The following is a 27,658-nucleotide window of genomic DNA, read 5'->3' as shown; positions in this document are numbered from 1 at the left end:
TGTTAAGGAATCAAAATGAAATTTTTATTTAAAAATATGATAAATATTTTTAAAATTACTAAATATAATTAAACAATAAAAATACGCTTATTAATTTATAATTTAAATTCACTATAATGTATTCATGGGAAAAAACTTTGCAAATTGTACAATTTAAATTTTTAACTATGTAAAATATTTGTGTATATCTAGTTTGTGTAAATTGTAATTGGTAACAATTTATTTTTTAATTATTAATATAAAATTTAAAATAGACCCAATAATTTGCAATAATTCTAAACTTTCTTAGAAAAGATGAGGTCACGTCAAAGAAAATAATGTTTAAATGAATTAAATTCAGGTTGCTCTAGTTTTGAATACTTTAGCAATCTTAATTGAAACTGTCATAAAAACTTTCTGATACAGAACATGCGTGAATATTTAAAAAGGTGAGAAAAATTAATATTGTGTTTTATTAAATAAATGGAAAGGAATGTTTTAAACTTTTTTTTATGATTTTTATGATTTTTCGGACGAAATTTCGGCCTCCGACACTGGAATAACATGAACGTTTGGAGTTTGATGACTTCTTATGTTTGTTAGGTGAAATTGAGCCACATTTTTCCGACAAAAAAGAATCCGTTTAAAGGCTTCTCGAAAGTGAGTAGATTGACACGCGTAAATTATTGGATTCATAAACGAATTGCAGCACATCAGTAGGAAGGCAATATCTCCAAAATTATGTTTTGATCTGAAATACTTAATGAGATCCGCTTTGTTAGAAGCGTTATGGACAACATATAGCTCCCGAAACATGTTGATCATTAATGGAATCCAGAAAACGCTATAGCAACCCAATATCAAGAAAACCGTCTAAAAATGTAATGCGAATTAGTATAATTAATGTGTATAAAATCTATTTTCGTACCTTCAGTGGCTTGTAAATGGTGGTTGACTTCGACCAGGCAATGAAAAATACTTTTCCATAGCCAACAAAGAATACAACTTCCAAAGCTATGAATGGTATGAAAAAGAAGAAAAGGAAGTAATTGAAGTCCATTGCATGGAAATCCTAAAAATGAGTAATTAGAATAATTATACATTGACCACAAATAATAATATTTTGCATGAAATGATTGCTCAAAAATGGCATTTGATACTCACACATAATCTAATATAGTAATGGGGGTCATAGGCCCAAAATGGGTTTCTGTTCCAAAGTATCATTATAAACGCTATAAATGTTGCGTAGAGGAATACAAAGCCAATGGCGATTCGAGCTTTTCTATAATTGATATTGTATATTAATTATTTTTTTTCAACAAGATGTAATATTTTTAATTTTATTACTTACTTTTTAGTCATAAATTTGCGGCGTTTGAGAGGGTTGATTAACGCAAAGAAACGGTCCATGAAAATCAAGAGTAAGTGAATATTTGTCGCGATTCCAGACATTAAGGCTGGTATTAGAGGTGAAACACACTGGATCAAAAATTCAGAATAATCGCCACCCCTGGGTCCTTTTCCGTAATAAACCATGGCCGCATTGTACGGTAAAGCAAATGCAATCTAAAGGGGAGAAATTTTAATAGTAAATTTGAAATAAGTTGTCAGAGAATAATATAAAATTAATTTTACCAATAAGTCGGCCGCTGCAAGTCCCAAAATGAATTGATTTGATATTGTCTGCAATTGAGGAGTTCTAGCTACAGCCAGAATGGTCATGACATTGCCAAAAACAATAGCAATAACGATAAAGGCAAGAATTGATGTTGATACTATATTCATAACACTCATCTTTGAGAATTTAGAGAATTATTCACTGCTCATGCTGATTAAAATAAAATAAGAATGTGCTTGTAAAACAATGACATGCTGCTGCACTGCTTGAATAACACTCACAAAAAAGAAGCAAGAGAGAAAATGCGATATGATGAATTTAATTTAATATAGAAAATTATGTTAGATTTCTGTTCTTACAACTGAGGTTTAAAATATTCTTAACTATTAACGTGGTTTCTGCCCGTGAAGCACTAAGAAAATCTATGCTACTTTCATCGCGAGTAATAGATAATTTAAAACCCCCTCTCGCTGTTTGATTTTCATTTAAGTACTTTGTTTTGTGCGTGATTATTGCAATAAATGCTAAGCTTATCAAAAGGAATGGAAGTGGTTTTCTTTTGCAAAATTTGAGATAGCGTCGGTCGGGAGCAGAAATAACAAAGCCAAACCCTTAGGTTTCCGGTGGTAGTGGTGAATGGTGACGAGCGCGACCAGATTTCTAACATTAAATCCTGTTATCAGAAAGACCAGATCCACGGCACTTAGTAATTATATATAAAAATATATGATGACCGATGCATCAATGCAACAATGAAATCACGTTTCTTTTGTTTGTGGGCCTAACAGAAACGGTCCTAGAAGAACGTAATTTATCTGAGATTCTTATAAATCTTCTGTTTGTACAGTTAGCATTTCAATTTTTTTTTCTAAATTTTTCAGAATATTACCTTAAGAAAATCAATTTTTCTTTAAATTTTTTGCTTGGGTTTTCAAATAAGAAAATTTTCATTAATAAATTTTGTTTCTAACCATATGGTCGAATCTAAAGGTAAAATTCTGCAAAATAAAATTATATTTCCGTACACAATCAATTTAAGTAATATCAGTTCTAAATAAATGACATCATCCACTATGCCCATAGCAACGCGCTGCAAATTAATACTTTTTTTTTTTAACTCCAGCCAATTATTTTTGCTTTTTCCGTATAGCAGTGATGGAGGTTTGTGTGTCGCAATTCTGTCTCGACTTTGACAGTGTGTCAAACGGACGAGGAATCAATATGGCACACGTGCACACCGTGCAGAATAGGTCAACGGGTAATTTTTTTCCCGCGAAAGAATTTTATACTGAGCACATAATGTCGTCGTCTATGCGCGGGTAGAATCTGGAGCTTACTAGGAAATATCGATCCGAGCTGCATCTCTGCCTTCAAACCGCACACACGCCCGTAAAATACAGCGCATAATATAATAACGCGCGGAGCGTGGGAAAAGTGCCGCGGGCCAAATTGATTGCACGCGCGTGTGTCACAAATGAAAGAGTGCACCCGGAATGAAAATGCGTGCTTTCAGAGTCCTTCCGTCGAAAATAAATATATTATTCTCGCAGGGGTGCTCTTTTGCAGCAGCTCGAGAGAGCGAGAAATGCCCCGGAGGCGGCGGCTCTCGCAGAACATTTGCATGCCTTTGCTCCACTGCCCACTACGCACACCCAAAGAGCTTAAAAACACAAAAATCTGAGGGCAAGTTTCCAGCTTGTGCAGCTGAACTTTCACTCTTCGCATACAACGAGACCCTTTCAAAATTGCTACACGATTAATTAAAAACTGCAGTGGTTAACCTAAAAAAACTAAACTAATACATCTAAAAATCCTTCCAAACACCAAGCCTGGTGAATTTTTCTTAAAAAAGGGATGTTTAAATCAAAACAATTACAAAAAATCTTTGAGGTTTCAATTACAAACTGTCACAATAGTAATAAAGCTTTATTGAAGGAAAATCAACGAAAATATTTTACATCTGAAAGGAAAAATTATTTAAATTAAAATTTGTTTTCTGTTGTTTTAGATTGCAAAGAGGAAGCAGTAGAAGAGGAGGACGACGAGATGGAGTCGTTGGACGAGGACGTGGAGGCGGCTCCTCCGCCTCCGGCCTATGCCCAATACCGGCCTCCGCAGCTTGAAGGCAGCACTTTAGCACCAATACCTTTCGACAAGAGAGTGAAGGTGCGTTCACATGTTTCAGATACTCATTTATTGTAACTTTAATCTTTTTATTATATTCATCAGAATAATCAGGCCACTTGAGTCTTTCTCCGCAAAATATATTTAGTAGAAGAAAAATTTATTTTTAAATTCAATTATTCCTTTTATTAATTATTGAAATAGACTTTGGAAATCGACTGGTCTCTCTTAAAAGATTTGTGGATTTTTCTTCCTCTAATTACACCAGCCAAATTATTGAAGCCCAGCATCCAGGAAAAAGCTCAAAATTGATATCTAAAAATTTAGAACCAAATATCAATTGAACGTAAAATTTGCCTGAAAATAAATTCAGTAGACCACATACAAAGGGAAAATTAAATTTTAAAAAAAATTGAAAAGTAATAAAATTCAATTTACATAATTATATTACATAACTATTATAATTGGATTAAAAATATATCATAAATTGTAAAAAAAACATGTTTTTTTTTACTCAAATGCAACTTTAACAAAAATATAAATTTCAACAAAAGCATTTAACTTTTTTGCGCGTCTGAACAAGGAAAAAACTTGATTCATTAGAATGAAAACCTTTAACTGATTTGCGTTTTCTTTGTTGGTGCTCACGTGCGCGCCCAAGAAGTTGTAATTGATCGGTCGCCGGATGCAACGAAACTAATGTAATTAATTCACCTCTCCATAGAGGAGAAATTAATAATGCGATGCAGAATAATCGAGTAGTCTTTCGCCTCGACGCTCGCGTCTCTCAAACTCCAATTAAACGGATCGACACATGCACGATTATGCTTCATGGGGCTACACACGGAAGATGCGAAATTTAATGGGGACTGCGATTAATCACGCGATCAATTATGATGATGTGAACTGGCAATGAGAAAATTGCGAGTGCCAATTAGCGTTGATTGCTTTTTAAAAGTGTCCGTAATTAATTTAACTGCCAATCACGGCGCTGCCCTCTGAGCTTCTTTGAAATTCGTTCACGTCCACGTCGAACTGATTGAGCTGCGAAACGCGTCAATGTTTATGTGCGGTTTACAGTCTCCAGAAAAAAAGGCTGTTTTTTCTTTGTTACTTTTTAACAACCTTCTCTCTCTCTAGGAGAGGCGCAAATTTCTTTACGCGCGCGTGTAAAACAATGCAAATTTAATTCACTCTGACGCACAAAATTTTATTACGAAGCTGTCGTAAAACGAAAAGAAACTAATTAGCACGAAACGACCGAACAATGAGTTTGACGGTAATTGTATTTTAAGAAGAGAGATAAAAAAGTAAAAATATTTTTGCCGTAGAAAAACGGAAAGTGAAATTAACGAAATTGCAATGGTGGAAAGGACGATTTACATTTTTATTAAACGATATCCTTGAGTACCCAGGAGAGCTGCTGGGATGAACTTTATTTTATGAAGGATGCACGGGATTTACTCCCCTGTCAATTAAATTGCAATTAAGCCAAATAAAGGATGTGTGCGGGATTTAAGCGCAGAGCATTCAAGTCCTGTCCTGGGAATGCACCCAGAGGATCAGCTTGCTAAGTCCCTCGGCCTTTCAGCGAGACCTGCTTTTCTCTTCCCTTTGTTGCCCAACATCGCCACTCGACCGTTCTAAAGCAAAGTTTCTGGATTCCTCCGGGAGATATTAAAGGGAGATGCGTAAAATACTTTTGTGCAACTAAAATCTTCAGCAATTATTTCACATTTTAAATCAATATTTGAAAATTTACTTAAATGCATTCAATGTTTCTCTCTCTTATTAAATGCTTTTTTTTAAATAAGTTCAAATATTTAAAATATTTTATACGAGTGATTTTTTTTAAATTGGCTATAAAATTTGTTCTAGCAACGGATCTTAGTTAATTGTGTCATTTGTCTGATTTAAAATGAATTAAGACTTTAGGCTTTTTATATATTTTATGAATTAATTAATTTATCTCTTTATTCTGTTACGACGTAATTCGTTTCGGCGAATCTCCCTTCAACGTCTCCACTCGTATCAAAGCAAAATAAACAAGATTCTTACGAGCAGATTATTACCTAAAACTCAAGCTCATTTCGTCTCCCTAGAAAGCTCAAGCAGGTTGCGCCTGCTCCTCTTTGCGCATAATGAAATGCAAACAGAGATTATTAAAACTTTCTTGAAGGAGTAGATTTTCACATAATACGTCTTTGACCGGAATGAAAATCAATAGCTTCTGCAATATGCATGTCGTGCCTCGTAATAAAAAAAAAAACGGTTGGTCGGTATTAAATCGAGATGAAATCTCTTTTGTGGTGATTGAGAAAAAGAGAGATGTGGCCAATATCTGTTGCGAAAGGGGAGAGAATACACATTGACGACGGCTGGAACTAATCTTCCTTTCCTTCGCCGACCGTTTTGTGAAAAAATATGACGATTGTGACTTTTCTCGTAGCCGCGCAAGAAATATAATTATCCCAGACGTAATTACCGGAAGACGTCAGAGAGTTGAAGCTCATTATAGGCGCGCGACTTAAATGCGACATCGCTAAAGAGCAATTAGGATTCATTTTGCGGCAAAAGCAGATTGTAAACTTTTTGTTTTAGAAGCCCATGCAAGTAAATTATTTATTCTAATGAATGAAACTTCACGACTTAAGTCACAATCGCGATGGAAAAATTAGCATCTTTAAGCTTTAATTATACCTTTTTCTACTTTTCTGGCCGTCAAAAGTATTATTGAGCTATTGGAAGATAATTAAATTCAGATTTCCAGATATAACATAAAATAACAAATATTTCTCTAGGAGTTCAAATTCATTTCAAGGGGTAAAGTTAAAAATTTATAGTGCAACTTTGCTTTACTATTTCGATGTTAATTATGATTTTTTTTTTTAATATTTTTGGTATTGAAAAAAAACCTGTGTGGTTTTTAATTTTTAATAATCAAATTGAAAGGAAAAGAGGCCAGTTGACAGTAGGAGAAATTGCAATTTCTGAGAAGCGTCTCTCTCGTTCTTTTGTGGGTTGGGTGTGCGAGTTCTCGGGAAACGCTCGTTACAAGATGAGCTGTGCAAAAAAGGGCAAAGGCCCTCCTTGATGATGGCAGAAGAAGTGTATTTGCCCAAGTCATTAGGCACACGGTGTCTGCAGACATGTTTTAATTGGACAGTGTGTATGTTTTGACAGAGACACAGCATTCACGGCATGATGGAGGAGGAAAATGTGGTGCGACCTCATCAAGAAATAGCCCAGTTGTCGCTGGATGAAAAGAAATTCCTGCTGGCTGTGGAAAGGGGTGACGTCGCCTCCACCAGGCGGTACGTATGAAAGGGAGCACGACAAATCTTTGCTTTCCCGTTCACGTTTTACTGCTTTTCACATCGACCGAAAGGTGTGAGCAATGCTTTTTGCCCGACCGGCGGAAACGAAGAGTTTTCGCTGCGCAGTAAACTCATTAAAAATAATTCAGCAAGGCGAGGTCTTTTTTACTTCAGTAAATTCGTTTGAAGGGTTGCGTAATTTTGAAGTTAGTGCACTTTATGCAACATTTAATTTGATACAATATGTTATTTGTATTTTCATCTTCTCTAATTATCTCCAAATTTAATTCTGCTAAATATTATTTACATTTTATCACAGATGCAATCAATCACTGCCCATTATGAGATATGTTAATGAGAATTTCAAAGAGTAGTCAGTTTAATTTTTAAAAAAGAAGAAAAAAATTGTAGACAATATACAAATTTAGAATTAAAATTATCATTTTTTACAAGTAAAAATTACATAAATTTTTATATTTTTCATATTATATTTTATAAATCATATTACAAGTTATTTGTTGCAACATATGGATTTAATGAAGTTTGTATTAACATTGCATAAATATTTACTAAATTAATTTTAAGTTATGTAATATAAATTTTAAACCAATGATATTTAATTAAATTCATTCAATGGTTACATGTATTTTTTTATTCGAGCTTTCATCGATAAACTGAAATATTTTAATCATGAAGTTTCAAAAATTCCGAAAGAACGGTATAAATTCAATTTTTTCATCATCTTATTATTATTAAAGAGAAGCAAAAAGGGCACGCGAAGAGACATTCAAGAGATTTTCTTTGTCTACGGAAATGTTAAAATTAAAAACTTAACCATTCATAATTATAGTTTTGCCTTGAATAACACTTTTCCATAGCAAGGAAAAGCCCGTTTTAAGCTTTTGAGATTCTTGTTTCAATTTTAATTATTGAATTTTCTGTGTTGAGATCGTTATAAGCAGAGTGCAACGTTGCTGCGAAATTCAATTTGGTTGCTGGAGGGGCGCGCGCGTTCCAACGGAGAGAACAATAATTGTTTTGAACGCACTCAAACAAATGCAAACGGGATTCAGCTGCTTTAGGCAGATCTCGGTGACATGCAAATTAAGCCAAAAATTAAATCCGCTCGCTTCGTTGCAAATGAAATTTCGCGTCTTTGTGCACACGCAGAGCTGCCGGGGCGTAAAAACGCTGGTAGGGCAAACGGATAAATTCAAAGGCTTTCACCAAACGTGGGAAAAAAACGCACAGACAATTAATTTGGGGTCTATGATAAATTCCAAATTGCATTCTGTCCGGCTTGCACCGCCCGGCAACTCAATTTGGTCTGATAAATTGCGTGTGAGGCGAAGCAAAATCTGTTTTGCTTCACACAGGAAATTTCGGACACCATTTTTCACGGGCACGATTCCCACAATCCAGAGGAAAAAGCACAAATGTACCAAAACACGTTAATATTGAAAGTTACATTATTATTTTTTAAATCTGAAAATTCAATTAGTGAAATTTTTACGTTTTTCAAGTGAATTTTAAAATTCAGTCTGTTAATAATGCTTTCTAAAAGCTTTTAAAGTCCATTGCTCTCATCAAGCTATAAGTGACTTTTTTCTTAATTCTAATTATCAAGACACTTTCAGATTAATAAAAGCGTCCTGAAAACTTCTTTCTAGATGGATTTTAAACTTTTATCTCACAACCTGTAATTATTGTAGAATAAATTATATATTTTTTTTAAATTTTTCATTTCATATTTTGAAATATTATTGATTAAAACAATTTTAATGTGATATTTCCCTGAATAGAATGCTTCAAAAGGCGACGGACACGGGGTACATCAACGTGAACTGCGTCGACCCTTTGGGCAGGTCGGCCCTTCTGATGGCGATCGACAACGAGAACCTGGAGATGGTCGAGTTGCTGCTCGACCAAAAGTGCGACACCAAAGATGCCCTTCTACACGCCATTTCGGAAGAGTTCGTCGAGGCTGTGGAGGTTTTGCTGGACCACGAGGCCACCAGACACACCCCAGGAGAGCCCCACGTGAGTCGAATATGTGCATTAACTGTATCAACAACATACACTCCCAGACAGATCAGTTTTCGTATGTCTGCTCATCAATAGCGAGTAATCTGGGTCAATTCCCAGTTCGTAAAAACTTCGCCTTTAATTTTCTATATTAATTTTCTGTCCAATTACGATCATGAATTTCGTATGGGCTAATTTAATTTTATTTGTTAAATTGGCTGATTTTTCCGTAACATAAAACTAAAAAGCACGTTGTTTTATTTTATTTTAAACCAAAGTTTAAAAATTAGAGGGTTTTATTTTTTAATATTTGTCACCCATGCCAAATTTGATACATTTGATATTTTTTTCCGTCATTAACGCCCTTGAAAGATATCATTTTTCGGAGAGGCGCCGGCGGTGGAGTTTGAAAAAAGCTCCCGGTCTGAGCCTTTTCCTCTTTGCATTTTGATAGACCTGTCATAACTTGACGAGCCTGCGAATCTAGAGAGATGGAGGAAAGTATCCCGAGCAGAATTATGGAATAATGAAATTTGCAGACGCGTCACTAACTGCGCTGGTGTTTCTCTTCTTTTGGTTTTTAAAGTGACTAACCAAAGAGATGATCCTCCATCTCGGATAATTGGCATGCTCTGATCATATAAAATTTTATTTATTTGACTGTTTTCAAACCCTCTCATCATCCCTGGAATGCCCTGCCTGTTTCAATGTTGTCACACACTGACCTCTTTACCACTGTGTGGTGACCTCTCCATTACTCTCACCCCTCACCAGGACGTCTGTAAGCAGCCCCAACACCATCAGGTGAGCAGCACAACAACATAATCACCTAATTTAAACACCTGACCATGTTTTTTTTTTATGTAATTTTTGCATGATCAGTACTTGTAACAAATATTATGGAATCTAGATATTAGTCAAAAATAATAATTCAATATATAATTAAAATTAATAAACTTTTAGCTGAGATTTATTTGTATGCAAAAGGGAAAAACCTGGTTTCTATTTTTTTAAATGTTCAATTATTTAATATATTATGAGTTATTATAATTAAAAACAATGAAAATTTTCACGAAAAATTAGACTTTCAATTAAAACAAACCAGCTTTCCTCCTTTGATAATTAATTTTTATATCTTAAAAACTCAATGGCGATGAGTCTGTATATTTTTAGAACTTTTCTCATTTACGAGTTAACAGGAAATTTTTGCTCCCAAAAGTTGCGGAAAGCTAAAAATGCAAGCAGCGTGCAGTGGTTTGGATATTCATGAATAAATAATTTCCTAACTTTTCGCCCGTGAGTCGTGCCGAGCGGCAAATCTATTATTTCGGCCCGTTGTTTATCAACATTTTCATGGTGGTAAACACACACTCGAGGTTTAATTAAACCAACGCAAACTTCTCAAGTCTTTGATTACAACTTGGTTGCATATAACGCTCGAAGAGGGTGGCGCAGGGCGAAGCGTGCATGCATGAATTATTCAAGCAAACTCACGCGTGTTCTGCAATGTGACAAGCAAGACGCGACTTGAAACATTTAACATTGAGAACTTGAACAACGACCCAGTTTGATACTTGCACTCTCAGTCACAGTTGCAAGAGTTTATCACGTTCGAGAGCAGAAAATAACTGTGGAAAAATTCGTGATCTGGTTTTTCTCGCATGGTTGAGTATCTTTCAAGGCATCTTTTTTTAAAGCTTTTAACTCATGAATAAATATGTTAAATGTTTCTTTATTCGAAAGAATTGGAAAAATTAAAGATCCTGATAATGATACAAAGTTTTATTTATTATTTTTTTTCCAATATTTAAATAAATTAAAAAGAAACATTTGGTTTTTGAGCCACATTTCATCGTTTCATTGAAAAAGTCTTTTCTTCTTATATTTTATTCTTCTAAGACAAAAAAATACTGAGGAAAAGCGGACTTCCAATAATAAACCTTTAAATTTTGTCCAAAAATTTGAATTATTATTTTATAATTAAAAAGGTATGATAAAGCGTCTGAATTATTAAGCAATCTTAGATTCTCAATATATTTTTCAATTTCCAACCTTAATCTTTAAATTATTTGTAATGCAATGACAATGTGGATCTCATCAGCCTGAATAAGTAAAAATCAAAATATTTTAGAGTGAAATAAAATAATACAAAAATAAAATCAATCAAACGTGAATACATGAAATTAGCACTTTTGTTACATGTGGATGATCGTGATCACTGATTTCTCTCAAGTTATGAAAAAGGAAAAAATTGTCACCAAAATCTTTGCTGTTTTCGACCTCTCTGTCTCTATTTCTTGCAACAAGTCGGAAAGTTTTCTCACCAAAAAATTCTCGGCGGGTTTGTTTCAGAGTTGGGAAGCGCTGCCCCCTGACACTGCCACTTTCACCCCTGACATCACTCCGTTGATCCTCGCAGCCCACAGGGACAACTACGAGATCATCAAAATCCTTCTGGACAGGGGCGCCACTTTGCCTATGCCCCACGACGTGAGGTAAAAAAAAAAAAAAAAATATGAATTCTTTCCACCTTGGCGCCGACTCGCCATTTGAGCTGCTTTTAAAAAGCAATTGCTCAAAATGATTGGTCGTTAACGAGAGTGTAATGCCTGTTTGTTCCGCTCCAGTAATCGTATCACGCACTTTTATGTGTGCTCGGCGTGTGTCGACGACACACCACCCTTTCTCCCACATGCCCAGACGAAAGGGTTGTTTCGTTTTATTAGACACCGTTTTCCGCTACTCCCTTGCGAGCGCCATGATTTCAATATGAAGCGTTTCTCTCTTTTAATTATTCAGTCCGATATTATGCAAAAATCCTCTCCTCCACGCTTTTCCCTGCGGATTTTTCCAACACCGTATCGACCGCTGCCGGTTCTTTGAAGCTTATTTTTATTTACATTCATTTTTGCTACGAAGCCCCATTTTTTGTTTGTTTAAAGATATTATTTTATTTTTATAAAGGCAAGGCAATTTATTATAAACACTTTTTGTTACAAAAATATTATTTTTTGGTTAGAATTTCAGTTAATAAATATGTAAACCTTATTATTGATATTACGGTCTTTCGCAAACAAAGAGTACCAAAAAAGAGCTTATTCAGCAAAATTTTACAACAACGAAACCTTTTCTTTTAGATTTTATTTTTACTGCGCATTATTTTTTTGCTCTGATTTTCCATTAGAAAAGATCCCAATAACGGTTAATTAAAATGAATAATTTTTTTTATCGCACACGCAACATAAATTATTTAACTTTTCTTTCAAATTCATTTGATTTGTTTTAATGATATCATATTTTTAAGAAACACAAATTAATAATCTAAAATTTCACAAAATCGGCAATGAATCGCGTCTCAAAGTAATGCTATTTTATATTTTGTAAGCCAATTAAGATAAATCTAAATGAGGATAAAAAGTTTCATACATTTAAAATTAATTTTTTCCGGACATTTGTGTTTATTTGTTTGGAAACTTGGAAAAATTATGTTTTCCTTGTTTTTCAATGGAATAATTTGAAATTTTCCTATTCTTGAAAAAGATTCATGCATTATTGGATAAAAGTCTATTGTTGTTCGGCGTTTGAAAATTTTTAAGTAGTCATGAATTCTCTTCTCGTCGTTTTCCTCGCGTTCTGCGCCCTTCAACTTCAAACCGCCGGCGCCCTTAAAAACGAATCTTCCACCTTGACTGGTTCCTGCAAAGCAACCCTCCCTTTTGTCGGAGGTGGCCAATGTCCACTGGAGCAACCAGACCTAGTCTATGACTTCATGTTTTTCGAGCAAGAAAACGCGACTTCAACTGAGGTGCCGACGGACGCCCAAAATGAAACTCTGGCCTCGCAGAATCAAACCTCATCCGCGGCTGCCAAGGATGCAGAAGAAAAGACGAATGACATCATCAAAGAGCACACGACGAAAATCTTGGTGCTCTTCTATGTTGTTTACTTCGTGGCGATTCTCCTCGTTTCATGTCTTTGGATGATCTATCTGGGATAGAAGAAGAAATTGAGTCGTGATATTAAATTTCCCAACCAAAAACATAAATTTTTAATAATAATATGAAGTCAAATTTTAATTAGTTATATTCTACCGACTCTACAGTATTATTGAGCAAAAGTCAAAATCATCAAAACGTCATTTAAAACAAAAAAATTATTCAGCTTTAATTTTAAAAGGTTGTAAAAAAATTATTGATGCAAAAATAGGATTAATATTTAGTTATTTTAAAGTATACTATTGTTTTAAATGTAAATTATTTATTGGCTATTTTTACTTACCAACAAAATATATTTGACTTTATGGTATAAATATAATTTTTATGTTTATATCATTATTTTACTTCATATATATACTTTTTTTCTGATGAAATGTAGCCAAAGTTTATGAGCCTGTTTTTTTAATTTAATTAAAACAAACTTTTTTATACATTAATAAATATTAAGCGCGGTGCAAGCCCATATTGTCATGAAAAGATAAATCTGTATGGATGGAGTGTGGCCTGGTGATTGTCGTCCTTGTCAGTGAATTCATAATTTCTACTGCAATGATATATATTATAATGTTCACCACCAACAGTTCTAGATTGTTCTGATCTATCTTATCAAAATATCTGAAAATTTCATAATAAAAAAATAGCCCTATATTCAGGAAGACGAAAACTGAAAAGTACAAAAAAAAACCTCTCCCAGATCATTGCAAATTTTACATATCGGAGATTATTTTTAATTATTACGAAAGTTATTATAGTTATCACTTGATTGTATTTGTTTTATTAACAAAACTTTTTATTTCCCTGTTCTATCAATATAAATTTCCCACTATTTGTAAAGAAATTTGAAATGAAGAAATTAATAAATAAAATTACTTTAAACGTAAATTTCAAAGCGGAATTGCTTGACGCCTTAAAAACGCTCTGTCGATTCAGCGGATTCGACTTGACAAAGTAAAATTTCATCACATAAAGTATGGAGTGGCGCTCGCACGAGGAAGGGCTGGAAATTCGCCGAGAGGCAAAGGGAATGGCTAATCAAAAAAATGTCGGTGTTTCGCGAGCCGCTCGCAGCCACACACGCCTGAAAAAAAAGGAGAGCGATAAACAGTGTGTAACAAAAAGCAGGCCTCGCAAAGCATGTTTCGTTTGAGAGAGAATCGTGTGTCGGCCAGAAAGAGCAGAACTTTGCAATGCGACGTATCACCCCAATAAAATTGAGCCGGCAGCCATCGGCGACATGCACCCCAAATTTTATCTCCTTTTTTACTACTTTGGCGACTCTTGCTTGATGTATACGCGGCGCCATTTTTCTCTTTCTTTGGTGCAGGTGCGGGTGCGACGAGTGCGTCACTTCTCGCCAGGAAGACTCGCTGCGCCACTCTCGCTCAAGAATCAACGCCTACCGCGCCCTGGCCAGTCCGTCCCTGATCGCCCTCTCCAGCAAAGACCCCATTCTCACGGCCTTTGAGCTCTCGTGGGAGCTCCGAAGACTCAGCTTCCTGGAGCACGAGTTCAAGTGCGAGTACCAGGTAAGAAATTGTGCTCTTTTTTTAATTGAAAAGGTTTTAATTGTTGTGGGCAAGACTTAGACTTAAAAAATTAGTTTGTTTCAATAATTTTATTGATTCATTGTACCCTGAATTTTGTGGAAAATAGACTTCTTAAGAACGTTTTTTAACTGGCGTTATGTATTCAATTATAAATTATATGAACAGAAATAATATCATAATTAAGAAAAGTGAAGAAAATGGTATCCAAAACTTATTGAAAATCCTTTAAAAAACTATTTTGAGTCTAAAATAAGACCTCATTAATCTTTTGAAATGATTATATATTTGTTCAAATTTAAATATTTTTTTTCTTGCACATTCTCGCATTTCCCAACTAAGTTTTATAGAAATGTTAAATACCCACATAAATTCCAATTTACAGAGAACTAATTATGGAACGACACAAATCATTCTAGGTGATTGACGAATTGAATTAAAACTCTCGGCCTGGTTGTTTGTTTCAGGAGCTGCGAAAACAGTGCCAAGATTTTGCGACTGCCCTCCTAGACCACACCAGATCATCTTACGAGCTAGAAGTGCGTCCATAACTGCTGGATTGTGTTACAAAGGAAATTGACATTGTCTCTGGCAATTCTTGTTGCAGGTTTTATTAAATCACGACCCAACAGGACCAGCATTCGAGCATGGCGAGCGAATGCACCTCAATAGGCTTAAGCTAGCAGTCAAGTTGAGACAGAAAAAGGTAGGATTCAATTTTAATTTTACTAGCATAGTTGTGTTCTAGTAATTTAAATTTTAAACAGCAAATATATGAGTACTTTTACAATCATATTTATTACCAAACTCTCTCACGTTGGAAGTTTTTATCAAGTTGTTAGATGTAGCATGAAATTGTTGCATTTTTTTAAATTCACTTTGTTTAAACGTTTCAATAAAGACCTAAATTTTATAATTCCATTTTTCTATAAAATAAATAATTATTAATAGGATTAAAAGTTAAAAATTAAATATTATAATAAATATTTTAATTTAAAAACGGGTTCAAGCATTGAATGATAAAAATAATAAATATTTTTTTAACATTCTGTCCCAACATAAATTATAAAAGTTTGGCAAGGTGCGCTAAAAAAATTGTTTTATGTCAAACTGTAATTAAGACAATTCAATAATGTGAAATCCGATACACTAAGTCACTTATGTATAAATTTTATCAATTTATATCATGCTTAATGACAATAATTACATAAGTGACTTGCAATGTGTTATTTTTTTCTGTTTAATTAAATTTTTGTGGTTGAAGATTTATAAAAAAATGTAATTTTTACAAAAGAAAACGGTTCTGAAAAATCAGCAACAATAAAATATGATTCAAAATCTTCCCATTGTTGCTATTATATGACAAACTGGCAATTTTAAACCTATTGTTGCTCAAATTCAATTCTTTGGTTTCAAAATCGCTTCCGACTTTCCCTTTCTCGAAATCGAAATTTTCTCTGCGGAATGAGCAAAAGCGGCGACCAAGTAAACGACCTGCGAGTGCGACTTGTGGTGCCCCGAGACGCCTCTCTTCACCAGCCGACGCAGAAGCAGAAGGAACCTGAAAAGGTGGACCTGCACCTGTCGCTGTCCAAACACCCGGAAACGGGACAGAACTTGCTGACGATCGGCTCGCAGGTGAACAAGAAATGGACCAACATGAGTCTGTGCCACGAGACAGACTGGTGGAATCGGCTCCACTACATTCCCGAGCGGTACCGCAACGACAGGGTGCAGCCAAATCAGAGCAGCCCTGGCTATCGCACGCGCGAGGACGAACTGAATAACAGGAGGTGCCAAACTACTTGAATTTCAAACCTTTTAAAATAAAAGTTTCAAATTTTAGAGATATATTTTAAGGATTATTAGAAAAAAAAATAAAAATTGAAATAAATCCATTAATTTTCGTCCTTTGATATATATTCAATAAAATCATTTAAATATTTGATACTTTCCGCACCCTTAAGTATAATAAAGGAACTAAAAATATCTATTTCGAAAAGATATTTGAAAAACTTGGCCCACCGTCCGGCTCGGAAGCTTCCAGTGGTGTCCGCGCCTCCCTCCTTCCGGCCAGAAATCAACGACAAGAGCAAGAGTTACGAAAACCCGTCGTCGTGGTGGGAACGACTGAGCCAACCATCCTGGGTCCAGGCAAACGCCCTGCGAGAAAGGTTCAGAAACAAAAACAACTCCGAAGACTCGAGTCCAGACTTTTCGCTCCTCCTGCAGTCCTCTGAAGATTCCCTCGAAGAACCCGACGAAGAAGAAATTGGCCAGGATTTGAGCTATTTGGCCTTCGAGAGGGACATTCAAGTGCAGAGGCAGTCGACGGCCCGGGAGGAAATCGAGGACCTGGTTGGTTCCAAAATCAAAATAATTTTATTTTTAATTTAATTGAAATCAGGACAATGCCATTTTTGAGAGTGAAACGTTCGGAGATGATTTTGCTTTGGAGGACGAGGAAAATATTCCGTTCGAGGAGGAAAAAGTGGGCTCAGGTGGTTCAGAAGTAACCGAAGATCTCGAAACGAGTGTCGATCAGCAACTTGACGCGTCTGGCACGAGTGACGTTGAGGAAGAGGAAACTGACGAATAAATTTCTCGCTCTGCTCCTTTCATGAACACGGTCGTTTTTATTAAATTGCTGAAAATCGATCGGGAATATTTTTATACAATTTTCTAATTTTGATCTTAATGAGTTAAAATTTGTATAAAATGCAAGAGGAATGCATTTTATCATAAAATGTATGTTTTTTTTACTTTCACCTAGGATAATGCGACAAAAAGATAATTTTTAATCACTTCTAAAGTCATATTTTGACCAAAATTTTATTGAAATCTCATAAAAAAGGTAGTAAAATGACTCTGTTTAATGTTTTAGTCACTGGCTTTGAATCTGTTTTAAGAGAAAACTCCTCAAAACTAGTATATCCTCTTTTTCAAAATATAATAGATTAAATTTAAAGACAACATCTAGTTTCATCAATTCATTGTTATTTTTTTTTTTTACATTTTTCCTTTTTTCTATCTCAGAATAAAAAGTCCTATTTTTGACCCAATTTTTAAAAATATCAACAGTCTGTTTTGTATAAAGTAATTTTAACTTGAGCAGTTATAATGGAAATGAGAAGAGCGGCAGGTATTTTTTTTTTTATACATGATTGTTATGCACGGCGCGTCGTGCTGCTCTGTTGCTAGATCGCCCTAATCACTAGGTCGAGAGTGTGCACCTCGGCTCAACACTTAATTCTTCTCGATAATTAAAAAGAAAACTGCTAAAACAGCAAATGCAGTGTAGCAGCAGCGCGTTATCTCCGGGCGGCGTAATATAGCCGAGACGATTAACGCGAGCGTTATTTTATTGCGCGGAAAAACAAGCGCGGCCTCTTGAAACGAGCAATATCGGTTAATTGCGTTATTCTTATAGCCACCCATAGCCAGCAGCACCTCCTTCAGATTCCGCTTATTGTACAAGGGGTTTTTTGCTTGCAAAGTATCTTGCAGAGATTTTCCTGTGTAATAAGAAAAAAATAATTGTCTAAAAAATTAATTATTTGACCTCTTTTAAAATGTAAAAGATTTATTGTGCCTTATAATTAATTTTAAGGACTGCTATAAATAAATAATCATATCATATGCAGGCAGCCTAGCTACTGTTAAAAAAAAACATTTGCAAAAATTTATTTTTGTGTTTGCTTTTAAATTTATTTAATATTTTATAGAAAATAAAATCAACAATAATTAAATACATATATTTATTAAGAGGAATTTTTCTTGAGCAAATAATGAAAATGGGAATATTTTGAAAAATATATTTTATCGAAGATTTTTTTTTTAAATATTAAACTACAAAAAAAAAAAAAATAACAAAGTATATCAGAGCATAGGAATTGTTAAATTGTCTATTAAATTTAAAAGCCTGGTGCTTGTCATATTTGTACTTTAGAAGTAAACCGACCGAGATTAAAAAATTACTTCCTCCAGATTTCTGAAAGGAAAACATTCTCGTCAGCTATGTGAAGCCACCATTAAAAAAATTGCAGTGGCTTTTCATTTTCGTAATGCAGCAGGAACTAAACATTGCTCTTGCATAGGGATAGGCGCCAAGATGATAGAGATGCTCATTTGAAAGTGCATTTATCTCTATCTCACATTTGCAGGGGAGGGAAATAGCACCGGGGTGCCGCTTTTGTGTTGCTGCACAGACGAACGACTTCCTTCGTTGCTCCAGATTTGAGTGATATTATTTTTCAGCGCCGGGCGAGCGCTCTCGATCTCTTTTTGTTTTGCGACACGAGCTTTTCATTTCCATAATGCACGGGACGTCAGCTCTAGGCCGGGATCGAGAAGGGGTTCGTTGACCCCCCGGCGCGCACCCCGTGCATCAATAAGATTGCTCGGGTGTGAATATAATCGTGGACATGCCCAAGTGTGTGTGTGGAACGGTGCCAAGGCGTCCTGTTACGATCTTGGTGTTTCCGAGTGAACGGGGGTGCACCCGAGACGTAATCCCGAATTATTGGATAATTTATCTCCCCAGCCGCACACGAGCCGACAAAAGGGTTGCAGCTAATTTAATCATTGGCCACGAATTTTGCGACTATTCTCTTTAAGAAGTTGTTGTTTTGGCTGGGGACGACGACATTTCATATTAAAAGGTAGTTTGTAACTTTTTATGTTAACAATATTAATTTAATAAATCATTTTTATATCAGAACATTTTTAGAATGTAAATAAAAATAATGCAATTTAGTGCGTATAAATTTATTTAAATAATAAAATAAATATATAATTATTTTTTTTAATTTTTTAAATTTGTTTTCATCATAACAATAGACTTTTCATTTATATAATTAATAAATAAAATTAATTTTATTGAAATATTATTTATATAAATACAATACCTACAGAAGATGATTACATTGAACAAAAGGAAAAATTTCCCTTACGACGTTTTTTTAGTCTCATATTTAAAAGTACGTTATAACGCCAGTAATTATGAATGGAATAAACTATGATGAGATTTTAGGGTTTATAAAATTTTTTACTTAAATTTGCAACCTACAAAAGTACAATTTTTCTCACGCAACAATTTATATACTTTTTCATGCAGCAATGAGTGGAGTGTAAATAATTCATTGAACTAACTAGCTCACAATTGAATATTGAACTGTCACCAAAATTGGCAGTAAAAAAATCAGTTTTGATTTTTATTTTGCGCCAAGAATAAGAAGTTTTGATCGTTTTTATTATTTTTACTCTTAACACAAAAAATATTTTTACACAAAATTTGAATAATATAGATATAATACATTAAAAAATCATTTAACAATCTTACGAGCAGCTTCAGACAAACTTAATTTATTTTTTCAGCATCAGCAGTATAAACTATTATTTAAGATGAGAATTATTCACAACATTATATTTTAATTGACTTACTGCTGCTGTTTGACTCAATATGGAGATTGGTAAATAAATTTCTTAATCTTTACAGAACTTTTGAGCTGACTTGCAAATGTACAATTTTTGTCAATTTTTTATTGACAAGATATTACGAACTATTAAAATTTTAACACCATGAATAATATATTGATGAAAATTGGAGCAGGAAATTAAATTATCTTAAAACTTATTCCGAACTTAATCCAAACCTTATTAGCACTTCTGTTATTTTTTTTTAAATATTACAATTAAATTTAAATTTTGCACTACTTGTTCTCTGGCAGTTTGTAGCGCATCCGAACGTGCAGCAACTGCTGGCGTCCATTTGGTACGAGGGTCTTCCGGGCTTCCGGCGCAAAAATATGGTTCTGCAGGCGCTGGAAATCGTGCGGATCGGCATCCTCTTCCCATTCTTCTCGGTCGCTTACATCGTCGCGCCGCACTCGTCCGTCGGACAGACCATGCGGAAGCCCTTCATCAAGTTCATCTGCCATTCCGCCTCCTACTTCACCTTCCTTTGTGCGTTTTCCAATGCGATGATTCAATCTCCGAGTGTAATTTAATTTCCACTCTCGGTTTGCAGTCCTGCTGATTCTTGCGTCCCAGAGGATGGAGAATGTGATCGGCGAAATTTTCAACGGCGACAGTAGTGAGGAAATCTTCAACAAGTCAGCGGACAAGTCCACGGACGACTCCTCGGATGACTCCAAAGACGAGCCCAACAAAAGGGGCGACGCGCCCTCCTTTGTTGAGTGGGTCATCCTCGCCTGGGTTTGCGGTGAGTAGAACATGATTTTGCTTCTATTTACAGAAAATTAATTTTATATCGTGTCTCATCATTTTACTACATTCTTATTGAAAAATAAGAATTTTCTATACTGAAAAAAAAAATAAATTCATTATGCAATTTTTTTAATATTTATGATAAAATTAAACAAAAACCTTGGTTAATTTTCAATTTTAACCAATTCCGCAAATTGGAGCTATGCTTGTGCTATTAAATTCGCATTTTGTTTATCGCGGGTTGCATATCAGGCGCCCTAGTTTAGCAAAACAGTGGATTTTAGTGAAACATTAAAATCAATGACTGGATTGCAGATATCTAGATTCAATCTTATGTGAAATGCTAAAATTGCCTTTTTTTATTTTTGGACTTGTTTGACAGACTAAAACTTTCAATCTTTAAAATTTGTACGAACCTGTAGGAAAAAATTTAATTTTAAAATTTAAATCTTACTTACTTGGAGAGAAAAACTCAAGGTGATAATAAATTTATTTAGACTTTCTATTGAAAATTTACTTATAATTTTTTCAACTAAAATTGTATCTTGAAACATAAGTTTTTTTAGGAGCGTAAAATAAGATGATTATAATTATTATATAAATTTAAAATTACTTGCTTACTTATTTACTGTTTGTCAAACTTTTAATACTTTCCTTTCAAAAGTATCATTATTATATTATAACTAATCAAAGTAAATTGCATAAATTTTATTCATAATTCACCTTAAACTACTTGGTATAATAATAAATGCTTAATGAGCCGACTCTATTAAACTTTGCGCATATTCAAAATTAATGTGTTCTCCGCAAAATTAGCATTTCGCTAAAGCAGCTTTCAAAGTTAGCACATCTAGGCGTAAAATAAATCCTTTTCCACTCTCCCTTGACTTCTACTGAGGGATAAAGAAAAAAGCATTTCTATTGTAAATACATCCATAGATCTTCCTCTCGCGCGAGTGAATTCCTCAGAACACATAAATCTAGAGCGTGTTTCTTTTTCCGTGTTGTCAGGTCTGATCTGGAGCGAAATTAAACAACTGTGGGACGTGGGCTTTCAAGAATACGCACGCGACATGTGGAACGTCATCGACTTTGTCACCAATTCCCTGTACGTCGCCACTGTGGCTCTCCGCCTTGTTTCCTACTACCAGGTGACTCCTTTCACTCCCTCTCGCTTGTTTATTTAGAGTCAAATGACTTTGCTCGAGAGCGGAACTTAGAATTAGAACATGTCGTTGTTTCAGGTGCAAAGGGAAAAAGCCAATGGCTTCTACGTCCACAGCAAACGCGAGGAGTGGGACGCGTGGGACCCCATGCTCATAGCCGAGGGCCTTTTTTCAGCTGCTAACATTTTCAGGTAAAACACAAAACCAATTTTATCATAGTTGTTATTTTTATACTTAAAATAATTTATTTATTCAATTTAATTCAAGGAGCAATTTTCATGAACCTTTAATAAGCAAATAATCAGATTTATAAACGGTAATAAATGATTAAAACTTGATCAAATTAATTTTAAATTATTTTTAACAACTTTTGTGGATGTTGCAATTTCTCAGAATTGTTTCCAAGCCTAGAGATATAGATAATCGAATAATTTACTTGTTAATTGAAGCCAAAATAAATATAACGTGGCTTCAGATTAAACAATTCAACTCTTTAAAACATATTGCCTTTGCCACCAGCTTTATTCAAATTTAAATTCAGTAAAATCAATTTTATTTGAAACCACAAATTTTTATTTGTATATAAATTTAAAACTGCGTCTATTATGCTCTGCTTTTATCGCTTTTATAATTTATTTATTTTGTATTTTTTAAACTATCTCATAAAAAATAAACTAAATGATTTTTCTTCATTTAATTTACGTTCCTTTTACTTTTACAATCAGAGTTTGAATCGATTTTTTTTATAAGTAAATGAGATTTTTCCCTTTTTCGTTCCAGTTCTTTGAAACTTGTGTACATATTCTCTGTGAATCCGTACCTGGGACCGCTGCAAGTGTCCCTCAGCAGGATGGTGATGGACATTATGAAGTTCTTCTTCTTGTACGTCCTGGTGCTCTTTGCCTTTTCCTGTGGTCTCAATCAACTTCTGTGGTACTACGCCGACATGGAGCGACAGCGGTGCCCCAATCTCGCCCAAGGCTCCGAACTGGGCAACACCACCACCTCTACCGACACTGACGCTTGCATCGTCTGGAGACGATTTGCAAAGTAAATCAAAAAAATATTTCCTGAATTTTATCTGCATCAAAATACTCATTAGATTTGTTATTTTTAAGTCTTTCTGGGAGTGGCACCAGATTTAATGTAAAATTAATTTCAATAAATAAATAAATTTGGAGAAAATAAAGGGAAAAAATTAAATTAATTTTATTTTACAATTTCAGCCTGTTCGAGACGACGCAGACACTGTTCTGGGCCGTGTTTGGCCTGGTCGACTTGAACAACTTCGAGTTGGCCGGCATCAAGAGCTTCACCCGCTTCTGGGGCATGCTGATGTTCGGCACGTACTCGGTGATCAACATCGTGGTGCTGCTGAACCTGCTGATCGCCATGATGAACCACTCGTACCAACTCATCTCGGTAAAGAGCCAGAGCAGCGCCTCATCAACTTTCCTAACAAAACACGAGCTGCGGTTTAGGCAACCTGCAAAGGTAGCCTCATTAATTGCCAGTGGATGCAGCACACCCCTATTATGATTTCCTCACATTTGGTTTTAAATCGACTCCATTTTGGTTTCTCAACTAATTTCTAGACTGGTGAAAAAGGCTTTTTTGCAATTCGTTATTTATTTTGAGGCCTCCGGAATTAATTCTTTAATCTGGGAAAAAATGCAACTGGTTTAATCAACTTTTTCAAACAAAAAGAGACAATTTCTGTTTTGAGCTGTTTATTGACTATTTTTAATATTATTAAGTGCTTTTATTAATACCGTATCTATAGGCCTTAATTATTACAAAATTTTATTAAAAACTCATGAAGCTATAAATTGTGTTAAATTACTTTAAAATATATGAGCCTCGTCTTATTGTTAGTTGAAAAGTGCTGTCATAATCTTAAAAAAATGTAAGATTTACATTTCCATCCTTTTTTTAGTTTTTTTCTATGCATAAAATAATAAAATAACCTTGCTTAAAAATAATTTCAGCCCTCTTTTTGACTGTTTAAAAATTTAATCTTAAAAAAAGCCAAGAGGTTACTTTTTTTGAAGACTCTGCTTCTTTCACCAGTCTATTAATCTCCCAAACCTTCTCATTGTATTTCGTATACATTCTCATCTCTCTCTCCCCCTGAAACACATTTGACTGCTGGCTGGCTGGGTGTTCTATGGATGTCCCACTACTCTACTCTACTACAACTACATACATAACTACTAAAACCATACCGAGAGCTTCACTCTCGCGACCTGCTCTTGTGTGCCTGCCTGCGGTTTGTATGTGTCGCCCTGCTGGTGTATTAGGAGCACAGCGGCTCTTTCTCTTGATCAAAATTAATAGATTGGCCCTTTTTATTATTTTCATTTGGTTTGTGGCGCCCAACTCTATGCTGTTGACGTGAATTTGAAAGAAGATTATGCCCTATTAATTCACTTTCTCTTCATATCGTAATACCAAAGAAACGTTACACACTGGTTTACTTTGAGTTCCGAAGTTTTGCTTCCTTCGATCCTGGCGTTCAGTGTGTAGTGATTGGTAGTTTGGTGTATCTTTTAGAATATATTCTAATGTTTGCTTTTCCATTACACACACTAATTGGACGACATGAAAAATCAAAATCATTCCTTTTGCAGTGGATTTTTCATTATTAGATTTTTCAATTACTGAATTCTCAGTTCAGCAATTTATAATTTAAAAACGTAAATTTATTTTATTTTTAATATTAGGATTATGATTATTTATTTGAAATTATAATTAATTTAAATATAATACCAATCTATGTACAAGCACACAGATCACTGAGAATGATTTGACACTATTAACAGATCTTAAGGAAGTAGAGAAACTTAATAAATACAATTTATCAAATTTGTGTTTATTTATTTAAAATTTGAAATAATCCATGGAAAATTTTTTTTTGTGAATGAAATTTATAATTATTAAGTTTAAAATATATTTAAAATTCAAGAAATAAAATAAAAATCAGTAAATAAAAATATAATGTAGAAACACATATTATATTTTATTTTAGAATCAATTATGTAGCTATTTGTCAAATCATGACAATTTTTTTGTTGAAACAAAAACTTTTTTAAAAAATATTTTAATGTATAAATAAGAAGTTCGTTGATTTTTTAGGTATTTCCCAATAAAAGTGTAACAAATTGAGTAAATATAAAATATTAATTTAACTGTCCGTAAGCTCTGGATAATTAAAAACTTCAGACTTCTTAAAAAAGGACCGGTCTTTGTCGTATTTATAGATTACAATTAACCGTCAGAGAGAAATTTATCAGCAGTTGGGCGTTGCTACCCTTTTTCAATATTAATTTAATGGCCTTCAAAGGTTTAACCGCTGCATCCTGAGAATGCTCGAAATTCGCTTCCACAAATTCATTGGCTGATATCCACTGCATATTCTGTAGCTCGAAGTTTTATGTCCTGATATTTATACAAACAGCTCATACACAAAAAATGCTGCAATCTTTAAAGACGCCGTCCGAGAAATTTCTAATTTGGGATTTTGCACAGGAACGAGCGGACACGGAATGGAAATTCGCTCGCAGCAAACTGTGGATCAGCTACTTTGAAGAGGGTGGCACCGTTCCGCCTCCGTTCAACATAATTCCGACTCCGAAAAGTGTTTGGTACTTTGTCACGTGGGTTCATCGCAGGGTGTGCGGCCACTCCAGGGCGGCCAAAAAGGAACACATGCGGACAATCAGGGTAAGTATATTTGATAAAAAAAGTAGATAGAATTTTCCTTTTTGTCTTTTGAAATAAATTAAACTTTAATTAATTTGAATGCTGTATTTTGGTCTGAACTAATGTGTTTGGATCTTTTGTGCTTTCCGTAGAGGAAGGTGAAGCAAGCGAGTGCGAGGGATTTCCGCTACCAGGTAAGGTCCCATTGCAATTTCCAAATTATCTCGCCTTTATTATTTGAGTTAGACATTTTATGACTTTGTAATACATACAGACACTGTATACTCGACCGTTTTGCTTGCGTATGTAAAAATACATGAAAATACGTAAATCCTGAAGTTCACACGCAGCTTTAAAACGCAGTTCCGACCTTTTAACTTTACGCTCCCTTTCGCCTTGCATCTGATATAAATCTTGAGACAAAGTTTATTTTTCAATATACTTCCTTGTTTCTCTGCGTCATTGTGGCATGTGCAACTCTCCAAAGCAGCCCAGTGATGGTGAATGCACTTTTTGACTGCCAGGCTTTGAGATATTTCGACCAGCAAAACCCGCCGTTGCGTTTACCCGTGGATTGTCTGCATGTCTGACCTCCCCTAATTCTATTTGAGTCCTTTTGAGCCTGCAATGGAACACCCAAAACTGATAATTTTTTATTTTATTACTACAAATAAGACGTGCTCAACTTTTTTTTAAATTAACAGTCAAATAAAAAACAAATTACATGTTTAGAAATTCATTTTATAATAAGTCATACATTCAATACTTTTATAACAGTTTTATAATTTAAAATATAATACCAAGTAATCAAATTAAAATAAACCTATTTTAATTATATTCAAACATTTAAAAAATCACGTTCAATTCAATTTCTTTGATTTTTTTTATTTTATAGCAAAATTTATTAAGTTGGAATTATTTGAATTTGAATTTTTAATAATATTCACATTGACTATCCATATATTTGATTGAAATTAGTTTATGAAAAACAAATTATGAACCCTGATGTGATAATATTTACTTGTTTAAAAAATGAAAATCCATACATATAAAAAAATTGTCCCATTGTTAGTCCCTCTTTATCCTGGTGTATCTGAAATTTGTAGTTAAACGCTCTCTATTGATCTCTCTTTTTTGACAAAACAAACGTGAACCTTCTCTCTCTGTGTCTGTTGCTGGCTGGCTTCTTATTGTTTATGTTAATTGCTCTGGTGGGTCGCAGCAATGCTGCGGGAATTGCTTGCCCGATTCCCCGCCACCCCGGCGGCGCCACGACAAAGGTTGCCCCGCGTTGGACGTGGAGGCGACCACCCGGAGCAGCTTAATTAGCATGGAGCGTCGAATCGGGGAGCTCAGAAAGCAGGTAATCGCGAGTGTGCGACCGCGCGGCCTTTTCTGTTTGTGTGTGTGTGCGTGTGACCTTTGATTGTCGCCTGAGACGCATGCTGCGCCGCATCACTCTTCTATGCTGCTTAATACTTTGATTCTTTTGCACATTTTTTTTGTCTTCTCTTGCCGCACCACACGCCAAAACCCACGCGGAAAATAATTCACACCTATATATTTGCACAAATTCATTTCCTTCAATTGCTTTCATAAATTTAAAAACCATCACAATCACCGGATAAAGTAGATGCCATACGTTTTTTCAAATTAAATGTAAATTTGTCAAACTATTCACCATCACAACCAATAAAGGAGACCCACATTTTGTCAGCAAATGCAATGCCGGAAAAAAAACTACAATGTTAGCTTTTTCAGAAAGAGTTACGCTCTAATATCAGAAAAAAAATGATTTTCTGTATTCGGCACATTTAAAATTGGAAGCGTTCTTTTCATTTTGACTGATTCCCCTTACAAAACTCAAATCCGCCTTTCAATAAGCCCTTTGCCGTACGTAAAAATACTTTTTTGCAGTGTCCAGCTGGTGGTGTGATCCCTTTTACCTTTTGTAAAG

At 34.6% G+C, this 27,658-nt stretch overlaps 2 protein-coding genes across 14 annotated transcripts in view; one reads left to right on the top strand and one right to left on the bottom strand.

The window, feature by feature from the left end:
* The window catches only part of LOC132202535 (transient receptor potential-gamma protein-like), an 89,198-nt gene that overhangs the window by 56,564 nt on the left and 4,976 nt on the right, over window positions 1-27,658 (top strand). For 4 of the 13 annotated variants that reach the window (XM_059629522.1, XM_059629515.1, XM_059629506.1 and 1 more), the window contains exons 3-19: window positions 3,609-3,766; window positions 6,908-7,038; window positions 8,844-9,081; window positions 9,841-9,870; window positions 11,419-11,561; window positions 14,386-14,587; window positions 15,073-15,144; window positions 15,213-15,311; window positions 20,335-20,569; window positions 20,634-20,828; window positions 21,845-21,984; window positions 22,078-22,190; window positions 22,780-23,049; window positions 23,226-23,493; window positions 25,528-25,722; window positions 25,854-25,895; window positions 26,924-27,064. In XM_059629522.1, the coding sequence (XP_059485505.1) occupies window positions 3,647-3,766; window positions 6,908-7,038; window positions 8,844-9,081; window positions 9,841-9,870; window positions 11,419-11,561; window positions 14,386-14,587; window positions 15,073-15,144; window positions 15,213-15,311; window positions 20,335-20,569; window positions 20,634-20,828; window positions 21,845-21,984; window positions 22,078-22,190; window positions 22,780-23,049; window positions 23,226-23,493; window positions 25,528-25,722; window positions 25,854-25,895; window positions 26,924-27,064 (2,634 nt within the window). In that variant the 5' untranslated portion in view covers window positions 3,609-3,646. The remainder of the gene's footprint in view (window positions 1-3,608; window positions 3,767-6,907; window positions 7,039-8,843; window positions 9,082-9,840; window positions 9,871-11,418; window positions 11,562-14,385; window positions 14,588-15,072; window positions 15,145-15,212; window positions 15,312-20,334; window positions 20,570-20,633; window positions 20,829-21,844; window positions 21,985-22,077; window positions 22,191-22,779; window positions 23,050-23,225; window positions 23,494-25,527; window positions 25,723-25,853; window positions 25,896-26,923; window positions 27,065-27,658) is intronic. The other 9 variants (XM_059629572.1, XM_059629563.1, XM_059629589.1 and 6 more) reach the window with 7 other exon arrangements.
* LOC132205330 (beta-2 adrenergic receptor-like) lies at window positions 496-1,967 on the bottom strand. Its single transcript, XM_059634312.1, has 5 exons — window positions 1,618-1,967; window positions 1,334-1,548; window positions 1,144-1,264; window positions 908-1,051; window positions 496-852 (listed from the first exon to the last, which is right to left on the bottom strand). Exons 1-5 carry the CDS (start codon window positions 1,774-1,776, stop codon window positions 499-501), a joined length of 993 nt encoding a protein of 330 aa, XP_059490295.1. The 5' UTR covers window positions 1,777-1,967; the 3' UTR covers window positions 496-498.

This window comes from Neocloeon triangulifer, unplaced genomic scaffold, assembly GCF_031216515.1.
Source record: "Neocloeon triangulifer isolate White Clay Creek 2 clone unplaced genomic scaffold, ASM3121651v1 ptg000002l, whole genome shotgun sequence".
NCBI lineage: Eukaryota > Metazoa > Arthropoda > Insecta > Ephemeroptera > Baetidae > Neocloeon > Neocloeon triangulifer.
This window is presented reverse-complemented; position numbering and strand designations above follow the sequence as displayed.